Here is a 16,510-nt window from a genome sequence, read left to right as displayed (position 1 = left end):
TCGTTCCAGCCAGGAAGGTTCATAAGGATCCAGGGACATCGGATCAGTTTTTGAATTCTTGTTTATCCTTCTTAAATAAATGTCAAAACTTTGTTTCGCACATTTTGCCTTTAATTTCTCGAAAAAAAAATAACGCCATCTGTAATAAGCACGCACTCTTGAGGTTCCAAACGTAAATAAGCGCCCCGGACGCTAAATCGAATAAATGCAGTAATTTAAGAATATTGTTCGTGTTAATATTCTGCTACTGTCCCGTTTATTTTAGTTTCGCCACTTAATTTCATCTCACTCGTGACTTGCTCTATATTGTTAATGTGTTCTGTTAATATTTCCTTTTAATTGGTATCCAAAGACTTTGGTGATATCAGTCTTGTAATCAGTGGACTTGAGTACCCAAGACCAAGGGTTCAGTTTTTTCCCATAAGGACCGACCTAGACTAGTAAATAACTGCTCTATTTTTTCTCTGTTGGTCTCCCTTTTCCGTTTTACCGTGAATGGTATGGAAAATACTTTGTTCTGTGGTCCGTATCATAAAAAAACTGGACCAATTACTTGGACACGATCAGCCAAACAGATCTGAGGATTTTAAAAGTTTCCGACCCGCTGAGATGCTTCAGTGAAAATAAATAGTTGTGATTTATGTTGTTCTTGCTTTTATTCATTGTTCTACTTTTAGCACCGAAAATTAACAGTGAAGAGAATGTGAGCAAGAGAGTTACCTGGTGTAAACAAAGTTGGCGAGTTTCATCCCAACACCATGACCGTTGTCATCTATTTTGCATTTGGATGATACCCCGTACTTATCAAAATCCTGCACTTTTCCATCGCTTGTTGTGAAACATCTGTTCCTGCTCTGCGCAACAGATTAAAATGGTTGGGAATCAATTTTGCAGTCTACCCTTGTGAGATACCCTGAGAAAAATCGTTTCTGCAATGAAAGCGAGCACAACAAGCCAAGAGAAACAAAAGTGTGCTGCAATACTTATGGTTATGCTATAAACAAACAAGTGTTTCTGTCGAAGTTATGGGACATCAGACACTTCTTGATGGGAAACTACTGTGAAGCGTCAATCATCATTTTTTCGTGTCATCACTTGTTATGTCTTGGTACAATCATAAAGTTTGTGGAGGAATGTTCTAGTACAATCCAGAACGTTTCGTTGTTTACCTTGATATGTCTAAGTCGCACAACCACTCATGCACCGCGATCTACTAATGAACATGATATAATCATTTAGAATTTTCCGGACTGTTGCGCCTGTTCATATCAGTAGACCTTGAAGCCAACTCTCTCTGTAGTGATCTGGCACAATTCAAAACCCACTCGATATTTAAGTCAATCTTGAATAAATTAAACTTTACTTACTTTCAGCTTTGAAACACGAGCAAATTAAAACAACTTGTTAGTGTCTCAGTAAAACTCATAATCAAGTGTGTGAACTCAGGAACCTAAACAAACCTTACGCGATTCCTGATGAGTGATGACGATTTGAAAGACTTTTATCAAAATATCTTCTTAAGTTATAGAAAGGGAAATAAAATATATTGGGAAGTACTAGAACAAAGAAAGGCTAAGCTTAAGAAAATTTTTGTACTCACTCGAATACCAAAAATCTTGAAACCTTTCTTCTCTGCTGCAACTTTGCACTTATCAAGTACGTCATCGATGTTTAGTTTCTTTCCCCGGACGGTAGCAAATTTATATCTGAGAGCCCTTCTTCTTTTCCTCTTATGCTCCTTGAAACATCCAGCAGATTTCCAATCAACTGCAACAAAGGAAGTTAGAACTCAATGGGCTAAAATGTTAAATTAGAGTTTGGTGGAACAAACAAACAAAATGAATGAAAATATCTGCCCAGTGTCCATGTTTGGCTATACATTCAAAAATTTCACCAAAGGTTTCGGTAGAAACATAAAGGACTGAAACAAACTAATCCTGCTGAATCTTTAATTTTTGTGGGGAAAGCTTGAAATCCTACTCTACAAACAAACTGGATGAACATTTCACGGTCAGAAGTTAAGAAGGTTTGATGTGTTGTGAAAAGGTATCCGAGGTTTTTCAGCCAAGGATTTCCAAATTAATTCAGCAGTTCTTAAAATAAGGAAAGAATTTGTCGGCATCTAGTCTGCTTAGGTGAGAGACGTTTTTAGGGTTAACAAGTGTTGTGTGAGCAGCACTGTTTTGTTTAATGTATGCTCCCTGTTTTATTTTTATGCTCAGACTTGATGAACCAGATGTATCTCCGTAATCCAGATATTCCTTCAACTACTACTCTCCTGGTACCGATGGGTTTTGACTCATCAGCACTGCTTAAGCCCTCCGGTGGGTTACACATACTTAGTTAAGTTTGTGTAGAAAGCTATGGCGTTCAGTGAAGCACTATATGGATGTGATCATCATGAAATCACGACGTTTTTGTTCACCAACATTTTCTTTTAAGCTGTGAGTTCGTATTTATTTTAACTAACATTTTCTTTTAAGCAACAAAACATTTTTCTTTTAACCAACATTTTCTTTTAAGCTGTGAGTTCGTATTTATTTTAACTCATTACCTTCTTCACAGTTTTCTCCTCGATATCCATCCATGCAGTTACAGATATATCCTTGAGATTGATCCACACACTGGCCTCCGTTCTTACAAGGACTCGATTGACAGTAGTCGATGTCTAAAGACAAATAAGTACAACTTTTAACACCGTATAGTTGTTTGACTGCTTCAATCAAACTAAAACTTATATCAGATTTTCCTTAAGCGGACAATCTAAGGACCACCTCTCATTACATTGCATGTAATTGGACAAATTAAATCAAGCAAAGAAGTACGGTATAGATAGTTTTTCACTTTGACTTACACTTGAGAAACAATCAGAGAGTATGTTTGGGTTACTCTTCTCTTGTAGAAGACCCTTTGTTTGTTTCATGAGGTGCATAACTCAGACGTCATAAATTACAACAACTCTAAAACTGCATTGGCTACGCTTAGAAAGCGAATCGATCTGAGGTGTTAAATCATTTGAAATTGGAGCGTAGCTTCAACAATGTTGGGAGGATGAAAAAGGTGCAAATAATGGCAACTTCCAATGGTTCCAGACCATTTATCGTTGAAATCTGAAGCGCATTGCAACGTTGCTCCCAAACATGAAGTCGTCCTTAGTGTAGTATGGACAACCAGGAAAAAGAGTTCTTCCATGGAACCTCGTTTGGAGAGTAAGGAAATTGGTGGCATCACTTTTGTTAACACTGAGCTTGTGAGAGAACAAGTCCACAGGCGTCGTTGTGCAAAAGAGAATTGGCAGAGCCAAGATCGTTCGTAAGGAACTAAACAGGCGGGTACCACCCTAAGGAACTACTAAGCTGTTGGCGGTAAATGATCTTCCAAGATAAAAAGATAGTTACAAGTCAGAAACATTTCAAACCTTTATCACAGTTTTTCCCACCCCATCCTGCCGGACACGGCTGACAACTGTAACCATCTTGAGTAATCTTACAACTGGCTCCATTCTTACAAGGAGATGACGCACATTCGTCAACTGTTGCGAAAGAAAAGTTTCGCGAATGTTAACAAGTATCCGACATCGCAAAACAACCTATCAAATCTTATCATCACAAGGAGGTGTAAAAGAGTAAGTAGTCGCAACTCCTCAGATAGGAGTTGGAAGAGTAACTAAACGCTGTCGACATAAAACGAGAAACCTTCTGTCTTGTTGTATTCTTTTTTTCTCGAATTAGGTTATAATTGGTGGAGGAAAAGCGAGCCTACATTGGAAACAAGGGGGAACAACGTTTTTGCTTTGCCATAATCATAGTACAACATTACATTATCAAGCAGACATCAAGCAAATTTGAAATGGAAGTTTCTATTTAGACCCTCTGAGACTACAGATAATTTCAGATCCCTAACCGAAAGAAAACATCCCGAAAGATTATGCTCGTCGTACCAACTGCTTTAATTCCGTCAAGGATGCGGCTTGGACTAAATCGGTAAATTGGTTTCTTGGTAGGACTTGTCTCTCGTCAAGATATGATTATCTCGAATGTGTGTTTTTTTTATCAAAATTCTTAACACTTTCGCCTTAGAGTATACCCAATCCAGCCTGATGGTTTCTTAGTAACATTTCTTGAAAAGTGTTATACTTTCCTACTTTGAAATAGTTGCATCTTTATTCTTTAAATCGAATCGTAATAGTGCACCCTATTTAAAAACTGGCTTTTCTAAATGATAATCGTACAATAAGTTTTGTTATTGTTTTAAAATTTGTGATTTTTATTCCTTACCGCAGATAGCCCATTGACCTTTGTAAACTTTGTCAAATGAACACCACAATCGGCTATGAGCCACTTTGGTACAAGAGTTATATGTTTTCCCACCATACTCAAGGAAAAACACAGCAACGGCCTTTAGCATCGTCTGTCTTCTTGCCAGGTGGACAAGGCAGCCCTGTAGAAGAATTATGTTATGTTTTGTGTAAAATAATGTACAACTTCACAAAAAGATTATGTTACGATAACTGATGTACTGATTAAATGTACTCACGTTTTTCGCAGGTGTCTCCTTCAAACTCCTCAGTGCATGTGCAAGAGAATGAGTCAGGACCCGTCATTGTGCATGTTCCACCATTTTTGCATGGAAGTGATTTACAAGGGCTCACTGAGGGAATGAAACATTATGGTAGGCACATTTGTCTTTGACTGCACGAAATGTTTTCTGAAACAAATTTGTCATGTCTGTACCTTTTTCACAAGAGTGTCCGTAATATCCGTCGGCACATTTACAGCTGTAAGAGCCATCTCCAGTTACTGTGCGGGTTCCTCCATTTTGACAAGGGTTGTTTGTACATGGGTTGACTGTGATTGACAGAGAAGCATTTTATATGGTGGTGTGATACTCTTAAGATGAACGGGTGTTTTTTTTAAACAGAAGTGCTGAAGGGAGATATTGCTAGTATTATGACTAATAACCGTTGAAAGCTACATTTTTTCTTACAGCTGGCCATTTTTAGTACGAAATTATCGTAGAAAAAAAACTTCTTTACGTGTCCAAAATTACCAAGCTAATTATTTTTATTCCTTACCGCAGTTAGCCCATTGACCTTTGTAAACTTTGTCAAATGAACACCACAATCGGCTATGAGCCACCTTGGTACAAGAGTTATAAGTTTTCCCACCATACTCAAAAGGAAAAACACAGCAACGGCCTTTAGCATCGTCTGTCTTCTTACCAGGTGGACAAGGCAGCCCTGTAGAAGAATTATGTTATGTTTTGTGTAAAATAATGTACAACTTCACCAAAAGATTGTTACGATAACTGATGCACTGATTAAATTTACTCACGTTTTTCGCAGGTGTCTCCTTCAAACTCCTCAGTGCATTTGCAAGAGAATGAGTCAGGACCCGTCATTGTGCATGTTCCACCATTTTTGCATGGAAGTGATTTACAAGGGCTCACTGAGGGAATGAAACATTATGGTAGGCACATTTGTCTTTGACTGCACGAAATGTTTTCTGAAACAAATTTGTCATGTCTGTACCTTTTTCACAAGAGTGTCCGTAATATCCGTCGGCACATTTACAGCTGTAAGAGTCATCTCCAGTTACTGTGCAGACTCCTCCATTTTGACAAGGGTTGTTTGTACATGGGTTGACTGTGATTGACAGAGAAGCATTTTATATGGTGGTGTGATACTCTTAAGATGAATGGGTGTTTTTTTAACTAAAGTACTGAAGGGAGATATTGCTAGTATTATGACTAATAACTGTTGAAAGCTACTAACATTTTTTCTTACAGCTGGCCATTTTTAGTATAAAATCATTGTATAAAAAAACTTCTTTACGTGTCCAAAATTACCAAGCTAATTATTTTAATTCCTTACCGCAGTTAGCCCATTGACCTTTGTAAACTTTGTCAAATGAACACCACAATCGGCTATGAGCCACCTTGGTACAAGAGTTATATGTTTTCCCACCATACTCAAAAGGAAAAACACAGCAACGGCCTTTAGCATCGTCTGTCTTCTTGCCAGGTGGACAAGGCAGCCCTGTAGAAGAATTATGTTATGTTTTGTGTAAAAGAATATACAATTGCACAAAAAGATTATGTTACGATAACTGATGCACTGATTAAATTTACTCACGTTTTTCGCAGGTGTCTCCTTTAAACTCCTCAGTGCATTTGCAAGAGAATGAGTCAGGACCCGTCATTGTGCATGTTCCACCATTTTTGCATGGAAGTGATTTACAAGGGCTCACTGAGGGAATGAAACATTATGGTAGGCACATTTGTCTTTGACTGCACGAAATGTTTTCTGAAACAAATTTGTCATGTCTGTACCTTTTTCACAAGAGTGTCCGTAATATCCGTCGGCACATTTACAGCTGTAAGAGTCATCTCCAGTTACTGTGCAGACTCCTCCATTTTGACAAGGGTTGTTTGTACATGGGTTGACTGTGATTGACAGAGAAGCATTTTATATGGTGGGGTGACACTCTTTAGATGAATGGGTGTTCTTTTTAAACAGAGGTGCTGAAGGGAGATATTGTCAATATTATGACTAGTAATCGTTGAATGCTATATTTTTTTTCTTACAGCTGGCCATTTTTAGTATAAAATTATCGTATAAAAAAAAAACTTCTTCACGTGTCCAAAATTGCTAAGCTAATTATTTTAATTCCTTACCGCAGTTAGCCCATTGCCCTTTGTAAACTTTGTTAAGTGAACACCACAGTCTACTATGAGCCACCTTGGTACAAGAGTCGTAAGTTCTCCCTCCATACTCAAATGGAAAAGCACAGCAACGGCCTTGCGAATCGTCTGTCTTCTTATCAGGATCACACTCACTCATAACTTTATGAAGAAAAGATGTAAGAAACTATTTTTGAGATCTTACTGTGGACTGTCTTGGTATATTTACTGAGCTTCGTGATGTCTCTTAGAACTATTTTAAATAGAGCTTCGGTAGTGTTTCTCATTATAAAATATTTTGGGTTTCCATAAAAATTACCGTTGCTGAGGCAATGTGTAATGGTTTTGGAATTTTTAGTGTCTTTCAATCTTGCTACATTCTGAGGTTATCCTTTTATTACAACAACCAACAAAGTCTTCTCGTCTCTTTTCTTACTGGACTGCTAAATAGTTCATATTTGTGGGACGATTTCACGACCGTGTGAGGTCTGCATATCATGTGGTATGAAAAAAAACCAAAGCTTTTTTTACTGAATTACACTTGGTGATCATAAAGAGAAAATTTAGAAACTCTTTGCAAAACAATCCATTTCCAAGCCGCGATAATAATTTCAGTGCCCTCCGCCCTTGTCAGGCTATTCTCTATTATTAATCTTTATGACAGTGCGCTTTAACATTTCAAACAACACTTGGCATGCGACGTTTGTATCCTCAATGTCTTTCATACCCTCTTAGCATATGTTCTTGAGTTTGAAAACAAGCAAAAAGTACTCACCACAAAAAATATTCATGCTCAAAACGAGCAGCGTGAAGATACATGTAGCGAATGACTTCATATTTTCTTGTGTTAGCGCTTAATTAAAGCTGAAATCTTGAGGGAATAAAACTGCGTCAGTTGTTTTTTTTTTCTCAATATAAATTAATGAACTCCCAGTCGCCATTTATATCATTGTTTTGTTGGCAAGTATTTCATTGGAAGGTAAAGTGAAACTCTTTGCACATCTCATTGCTTAATTGAACAATCCTGCCACCACATGTTTAAGCAGATGATATTTGCCCAGTGTATCCCACTAATTCCAGGACTAAACTTTTAGCGGAGCTCAAGTGTACAAAACAGGGACCCTAATGCGAAAGAAAACATGGTACCCCATGAACTCGTACCTCAGTCAAAGACTAATTTGGTCGATCAGAAGTATCAAATGCGTATAGTTGTTCATTTGTGATATGCTTATAAAAGTGTTTTGGTAAGTGTTTTGACACCAAAAGTTTGATCTTCCAAACATCAGTTAGCTAGAATTACGGTGGCTCTCAAGGGCCATCCACCTACAAAAATTTTCATGACTTTATCGCGCGATAAGTTTTGCTAAGTCCATTCATTCAAAAAATTTGCGATCAACATTATCGCGCGATAGATAAACTTATCGCGCGATAGAACAACTTATCGCGCGAGAGAACTACTTATCGCGCGATAGAACAACTTATTGCACGATAGAGTGTTCTATCGGGCGATAGAGTGTTCTATCGCCCGATAGAACAACTTATCGCGCGATAGATCAACTTATCCCGCGATAGATAATATTATCGCGCGATAATTTTATTACTAGCTCCCATAGCCCCACGACCATTAGAACGTGGTCACATCTATAGCAAGATGGCGGACCAAGTTTCGAAGGTGAGTAATTGTCCACGAAATAAAGACTTTTATTCTAGATTTTTGAGCAAGAGACAGTAATCTTTGGATTAAATTAAATTATGTTTCTATGCTATCTTAGTAAGTGGGGTTAAAGATATGAGAGGGACTTTATTGCTCTATATTTGAAAGATTGTTTATGAATACAAGGTGTAGGGATACGTTTTTAAACTATATAAGGTGTATAAGGTGAACGATTGTTTATGAATATAAGGCGTAGAAAGCATAGAAATATAATTTAATTTAACCCAAAGATTACCGTCTCTTGCTCAAAAATCAAGAATAAAAGTCTTTATTTCTTGGACAATTACTCACGTTCGAAACTTGGTCCGCCATCTTGCTATGGATGTGACAACGTACTAATGGTCGTGGGGCAATGGGAGCTAGTAATAAAATTATCGCGCGATAAGTTGTTCTATCGCACGATAAGTTGTTCTATCGCGCGATAAGTTGTTCTATCGCGCGATAAGTTGCTCTATCGCGCGATAAGTTGTTCTATCGCGCGATAAGTTGTTCTATCGCGCGATACAGTGTTCTATCGCGCGATAAGTTGTTCTATCGCGCGATAAGTATTTCTATCGCGCGAAAAGTTGTTCTATCGCGCGATAAGTTGTTCTATCGCGCGATAAGTTGTTCTATCGCGCGATAAGTTGCTCTATCGCGCGATAAGTTGTTCTATCACTCGATACGTTGTTCTATTGCGCGATAAGTTGTTCTATCGCGCGATACAGTGTTTTATCGCGCGATAAGTTGTTCTATTGCGTGATAAGTTGTTCTATCGCGCGATAAGTTGTTCTATCGCGCGATACAGTGTTCTATTGCGCGATAAGTTGTTCTATCGCGCGATACAGTGTTCTATCGCGCGATAAGTTGTTCTATCGCGCGATAAGTTGTTCTACTGCGCGATACAGTGTTCTATCGCGCGATACAGTGTTCTATCGCGCGATACAGTGTTCTATCGCGCGATAAGTTGTTCTATCGCGCGAAAAGTTGTTCTATCGCCCGATAAGTTGTTCTATCGCGCGATAAGTTGTTCTATCGCGCGATAAGTTGTTCTATCGCGCGATAAGTTGTTCTATCGCGCGATAAGTTGTTCTATCGCGCGATACAGTGTTCTATCACTCGATAAGTTGTTCTATCGCGCGATAAGTTGTTCTATTGCGCGATAAGTTATTCTATTAGTTCTATTAGTCTATAAGTTGTTCTAGTTGTCTTAACTTAGTCTGAGCGATGTTCGAAAACCGACCAACATAGGGAAGTTTATAATAGTGCACAGAAGGTTTACCGGAGTTAGAAGAGGCGTTCTGCCCAGTAGGTAAACCTTCTGCGCCCTGTTATAAACTTCCCTATGTTGGTCGATTTTCGAACATCGCTCAGACTAAGTTAAGACAACTACTCAAACGTTATTGTAGAGCTGATTTAGATATTAAGTTAGTCTTCAGTACGTTTAAACTCAGAAACATGTTCAGTGTGAAAGATTCAGTACCGCTAGGTCTACGTTCGCGTGTCATATATAAATTTTCATGTGCTGGCTGTAATGTCAGTTATATTGGTGAGACCACTCGCCACATTTGTACACGAGTTCGTGAGCACCTCTTGTCGGACAAAACTTCGCATATTTACAAACACCTGCAATCATCAAGGGCCTGTCTTGACTCTTGTGATACTGAATGTTTCACGATCTTAGATTCTGCCGCTTCAAAATACCAAATTAAGATCAAAGAGGCATTGCATATTAATAATCTTAACCTGCTAAAGTACAACTTGTACAGTTCTATTTGTGTTACTTTCCATGTATCCCTTCTACTCCCGACAAGTGGTTTTGCGAGGCGCTCGTTTGATACTGGTCATCAAGAAAAAGTTGTGATACGGCACCTTAAAATCGTTTGATCGACAATCTATTAAGGTGTCCTTTGAACTGCAGGTAGTGGGAAATTGAATGAAACTTACCTATCTGAATTTTCTTACCAGGGTTTTATAACGACAAGTATTATTAAAATGAGCGCCACGTATTTTGTATTTTTTTTTCCCAAAATAGTCTGTGTAAAATATTTGCATCACAAAATTAATAGAATTTAAGTCGTTTGTCTTACCACATGGGGTTGTATATACTTCAGTTCCAAATAATTACGAATAAATATTTTCTTTAAGGTTATGTTTCTCACCGAGAAGTTTTCGTAGTAACATTTGGTAACTAAGAAACGCACATTTAGGATGCTTATCATAAGTCCGTACTAAGCTCTCCAGAATGTTGTAAGAGTTATCAGGGAGTTCTTACCAATTTTATTGAAACAATTCATCAGAATATTGGATTCATCCCAGAAACTGACTAAGCGAGCTGGAGATTTCTGATTAATAAACGAAACATTTTCATTAACGTAACAGTCTAAGGTTACAACTATTGTCTCTTGAAAGTGTTACATTGATCTACCGCAGAATAGCAGGTGATAAGCAATTGGATCAAGAGCCGCGTGCATTTAATGTTTCGCCCATCACGGTATAATTATATTTACAAAGTTAAAATAATTTTTATGTGATCTATACGTTGCTAGGAGCCGTGTACAACAAATAACGTGAGAAGAAAATAATTATCTTAAAAAGGGAGATAAAAATGAACAAAATATTATACTGCTAATTGACGTCTTATGACCATACAGTAGTATTTCATTTGATTCAAATGATTCTGTCTTAACGTTCTTCATATCATTTACGAGATGTGGTTTGACTTCCCTTTTGCATTACCAATAAAAGACGTCAACTAGCAGTATTAGTCTGTCATACCACATAAGATTGTATATGCCAGAATATATTCCTTCAGTTTCAGTTTCATTATGAACAAATATCGTGGTTTTGATTATGTCGCATACACATTCAAGAAGCTTCAGTACTATTCCCAGGTACTCATTTCTGTAGAGGGTTAATTTCCGAAGGAACGAACAGAAATTATAGTAGGATATTTTACCAATTGTTAAAGAAATTTTCATCAGAATGATAGATTTAACCTCAAAAATGACTGAGTTAGTCGGAGAGGTGTGATTGATAAACGAAACATTTTCATCAGGCCGCGGCGAGTCTGATCTGACGAGCACTCAACAAGGATATTTTATACAACCACCCATCCGCGTAAAAATATTTTCCATACAGGGTATGCGTTCATCAAGGCTCTTCGTATTGACATCTACAATCCTGGGATTTAGGAGAGACTCAGGAGAACGTTATTCTCTTTCTTTTTTCAATTCAGTGAAAGGAATGACACTTGAAGAGACGATGGGACACTAAAAGTACAATATCAGTAAAAATTAAAAGTAAAAGTAAAAGTAAAAGTAGTCTATCCTTAGGATCGGGTTTTTGGAATACTTCTAAAATGTGAACTGCAATTTCCTTAAATAATTTATCTAATTGTAACTATCATGTCTGTTTTATTTTGGCCAACGCAGATCAGAATATCTATTTTGGGAAAGTATGACATATGTATATGCGATACAGTCTGATGCTACATAAACAAACATCACGGAGGATGAAATACAGGAAAACAAAGGACATTCTGTTGTCTTCTGTAATAGTGTCTTGCATGGTCAATGGAATTTTCCGCAATAGTCCTCACCTATTTTTCGCTCTACGAATGATGACAATAATCACATTGATTAGCAGATCTGTTTATCAGACCAGATAGGAGGACCACAAGAGCAACATTAATTCAAATGGAATTCAAATGAAAGTCCGGTCTGCCGCTGAGGATCCTTTTCTAAACGATATTTTATCCGAGAATGACTGGTATTGCGGCGAAGTCGAGTCTTCTTTTCGATATGAGGAATCATACGGCATTTTCAGTTGTATCAGTTGAATGTAAGCTGTCCAGTGTCATGCTTAAAACTATAACAAGACGGAGCGATAGAAATGAAGCTCCCGTCAGGAAAGGTAGATACCTCTCTTGAAAATTGGTTAAATATTGGAAATGGTGGGCGTAACCAAAAGATTATAAACTGTTTGTAATCATTTGCCGTAACCCATGCTCAACGATATGATTCCTTTAGTTGATGCGACATGGTAAAAAACCACCTTGATAAAGCCTACTTGAATTTTCGTCATCAATGAAGGCTGTCTGTAGGTATCACCCAGGACCTGGTCTATCAAGGCGACTTGCAGAACTAAATTATTGCCTACACTGTCTCGCATAGAACACGTCATTTTTGCACATGCGCTTAATTACGTGAGATACCGTTCACAAAATCGAGTGTCGAGTGTTGTTGAATCCTTAAACTAGATTTGAGAAAAGCTCTATTTGATCCCGTCCCGGTTTATGAATTAGAAATAGAAACAGAAGCTGTTCAAAAAAAGACATTGAATAATTGCCGGGGAGCTCAGTTGGAAACCATGGAGTTATGACTATGAGCATCCCCCTATGACTAAAACTACACTTTTCACGCGTGGACTATTATTAAATAAACATAGTTATGATAAAAGGGAAAACAAGAGAAAAAGGGCAAAAGAAAAAAAACAATAGAGAAAAAAATATTCTAAAATACAAACACACCTACACAGTAAACTATATCTACTTGAAGAAAATCAGGAAAGGAGAAATGCTTGTACTGGTCTAGAATTGAGAATAGAGTCAGTAGGGACATTTTGTTTATTGTGATGAAGTGAATATAATTATTTTGGTCCCTGAAATTTTATGGCAAATCATCTCATATTAGTTCGAGCATGAACTAAATAATAGATATCAGAGTTTCTATTGTTGCAAGAATGAAGCTTATTTCTCAATAAAATAATTTCTTTTAATACATTAGGAGGAAGGCCAAATGTTTTTAATGGAAAACTTTTTTGTAATTCCTTAAAAATGGGATAAGTGTTATTATTAAAAACTGGATCATTGGATAATGCAATTCAAGACTTTTCATTGGCTTAGCCATGAGCCAATAGACCATAAACTACGATATGGTGAGCGTACGCGTAAGTTTAAAATTAAAAGGGAGCTAAAAATTTAATAAAATTTAATAATTTAATGCAGCGTTTTCAATAAAACAATTATTCCACTGAGATTCCATATGAGGTGATTATAGCCAACTCGGCGCTACGCGCCTCGTTGGCTATCTATCATCTCATATCCAACGCGCGCTCGTGGAATAATTGTTAATTATTATATGGCTGTGTCTCACAAGGACTGGGAACTACCGAATTCACGAATTTGATTGACTGAAAACAATATTGAAAGCGGTCTAGATTTTCCCATCTAGACCGGCATTTAGACCGGTCTAGAAAAAATAGGCACAAAGAATATAAAAAAATAATTGGCATATAAGACACAGCCATATAATAAACATCTTATTAACCGAGCTAGGTCGGTCTGTATGGGAGAATCTTGACCACGGTCGCTGGTACAGACCTCACTGCGTTCGGTCTGTACTGGCGACATCGGTCACGATTCTCCCATACAGACCTCCCGCTCGGTTGATAAGAACTAGTATCGAATGGCTTCTTGGAAATGATTAGAATAGTTTTCTTTTAAAGTATAACATTACGATTTAAGTTTGTGAACTAAGTTGATGCCCGTACCGAAACAATAAATAAGATAAGGATAAACTAAGCTAGAAGAAAGCGTAAGTAAGGAAGGTAAAAGAAGGCATAAACTTCATTTGTATATTATGCCAATGGTTTAAGAAACTTTCCTTGCGAAATATTTTCTAGAGAGGTTTTCGTGAAGTATCACGGCTATGAATATCACATCATTTACTGGTTCAATAGTACAATTACTAATTCAAGTCAATATTAAGGTTCTGCCTTTTCTGCCTGGGCTTAAGTTAGTCTATTACACGACTCGGGCAGTCAGAGGGCCAATAACTAAAATCAACAAATCAAAATGCACTATTGCCGGTCAATATTCTCTCAGTATTGGACCGAGCACTGTCCCGAATGGTTCCGAATGATACCGCACTTGTGTCCCTTTGAACTTCAGTCGTGTAATAAATCTCCTATTAACCAAGCTTGCTTGGGACCGTACTGGAAGAATATCGGCCCTCGGTCTTTTTTGTACGGACCTCGCTGCGCTTGGTGGCTTCTTCGAATGTATGAAATGAATGAAATGAAAATCTAGAATGAATAAAATCAAGACCTCGGGCCGATATTCTCCCAGTACGACCCTCGCGCTTGGTTAATAAGATGTATTTATGCCGACAGGCAGGGACACCGCAACAGCTTGCGCCAATTACTGCGGGCCCAGTAAACCCCTGAAAAAAATCAGGCATGTACGGGATTCGAACCACTGACCTCTGCGATACTAGTGCAGCGCTCTACCAATTGAGCTAACAAGCCAACTGGGAGCAGGCCGTTAAGTTGATTCGTAATAAACCCGTGATGATAAATCAGATACAATGAATATATGAAGTTCATATATTTTGAACTGCGGTATTAAATACGTATGATGCACGATCCTTCGCAGTAAATAGCGCTATTTATGCAATAGTATCGCAGAGGTCAGTGGTTCGAATCCCGTACAGGCCTGATTTTTTTCAAGTCTGATTTTCGCTATTGCATAAATAGCGCTATCTACTGCGAAGGATCGTGCATCATACGTATTTAATACCGCAGTTCAAAATATATGAACTTCATATATTCATTGTATCTGATTTATCATCACGGGTTTATTACGAATCAACTTAACGGCCTGCTCCCAGTTGGCTTGTTAGCTCAATTGGTAGAGCGCTGCACTAGTATCGCAGAGGTCAGTGGTTCGAATCCCGTACAGGCCTGATCTTTTTCAGGTGTGATTTTCGCTATTGCATAAATAGCGCTATCTACTGCGAAGGATCGTGCATCATACGTATTTAATACCGCAGTTCAAACTATTTGAACTTCATATATTCATTGTATCTGATTTATCATCACGGGTTTATTACGAATCAACTTAACGGCCTGCTCCCAGTTGGCTTGTTAGCTCAGTTGGTAGAGCGCTGCACTAGTATCGCAGAGGTCAGTGGTTCGAATCCCGTACAGGCCTGACTTTTTTCAGGTGTGATTTTCGCTATTGCATAAATAGCGCTATCTACTGCGAAGGATCGTGCATCATACGTATTTAATACCGCAGTTCAAAATATATGAAGTTCATATATTCATTGTAACCAAAACCGAGATGATTACGATGTATTCAGAATTTCCTGCCGAATGATGAGGAAAAACGATTGAAGAAAGAAACTCCCATTTCTGTTTCTCAGGAAGGTAAAGGACTTTACTTAGTAGCCTTCGCTCTGACGAAGGGCTATCTCTCGAAACGTCAAATCAAATAATCTTATTAAACGCCCAGGGTGTATTAAACGATACTTCTATACAGTGTGAACGTAAACGAGTCTGAGTTCATCACGAACGCCACCACGAAGAGGTCGACATTTCACTGTTGGTATTATCCTAGCTTTGATTGGGAACTGGTCGAAGCTACACTTCCCTGGTTTATATTTGCCGTCACAATTTTTGCACTGATCTCCTGCTATCGTGCTGCTGAATTTGTTAGAGATCGTAGCTGTGAGGAAGAAAAAAGAATTGCAAAGGGTTTCTACCGTAATGCTGGGCAATTTGGCGATTGCAGACGGTTTGATTGGTGCTGTATCCATGCTGTTAACACCAACTGTTGATTTGTTGATCGCGCATCAAACTTTTCTCGACAGTGTGTGTATAGTAGACTTTGTAGGAGTAACTGTAATGTTCTCTACCTCTCGGACAGCACTATCTCACTTGACAGTGATTGCTTGGGAAAGGTACGTGGCAGTATGCAAATGCCCGGAGTACAAAACGTTTTTAAGAAGAGGCCGGATGAAGAAACTTGCTTTATTCCCCTGGCTGCCTGCTATGATCGTAGCGCCTTACTTCGTTATAAGAGGGGCTAGCGGGAATGTTGAGGGGTTTGAAACTGTAGATGTAATTGAGGGAACATTTTGGGGAATTGTTGTTGTACCTATCATTTTATGTTTTTATGTAAACGCGAACCTTGAAGTGCGAAAGCAAAAAGCACAAAAAGTTGTCGATGTTAACGCTCTACTAAATGCAAAGCGGAGTGCTGAAGTGGCTAAAACTACTGCTGTAATAACCGGAATAGTAGTCATCTCGTTTCTTCTACCTTCATTAATAGCAATTTTAGGAACATATTTC

At 38.1% G+C, this 16,510-nt stretch overlaps 1 protein-coding gene across 1 annotated transcript; it reads right to left on the bottom strand.

The window, feature by feature from the left end:
* Positions 1-716: 716 nt before the first annotated feature.
* LOC111328398 (uncharacterized) lies at positions 717-10,415 on the bottom strand. Its single transcript, XM_088741087.1, is given in 17 exon segments — positions 717-854; positions 1,601-1,767; positions 2,555-2,668; positions 3,419-3,532; positions 4,278-4,378; positions 4,380-4,440; positions 4,537-4,650; positions 4,734-4,847; positions 5,075-5,239; positions 5,334-5,447; positions 5,531-5,644; positions 5,873-6,037; positions 6,134-6,316; positions 6,319-6,444; positions 6,676-6,843; positions 7,457-7,552; positions 10,322-10,415. Coding segments are annotated over 16 exon segments (2,019 nt in total). The 5' UTR covers positions 7,518-7,552; positions 10,322-10,415.
* Between the last annotated feature and the right edge of the window lie 6,095 nt (positions 10,416-16,510).

This window comes from Stylophora pistillata, chromosome 12 (genome assembly GCF_964205215.1).
Source record: "Stylophora pistillata chromosome 12, jaStyPist1.2, whole genome shotgun sequence".
In the NCBI taxonomy this organism is placed as follows: Eukaryota; Metazoa; Cnidaria; class Anthozoa; order Scleractinia; family Pocilloporidae; genus Stylophora; species Stylophora pistillata.
Note: the sequence above shows the minus strand (reverse complement) of the source record. Positions and strands in the feature narration are given on the sequence as shown.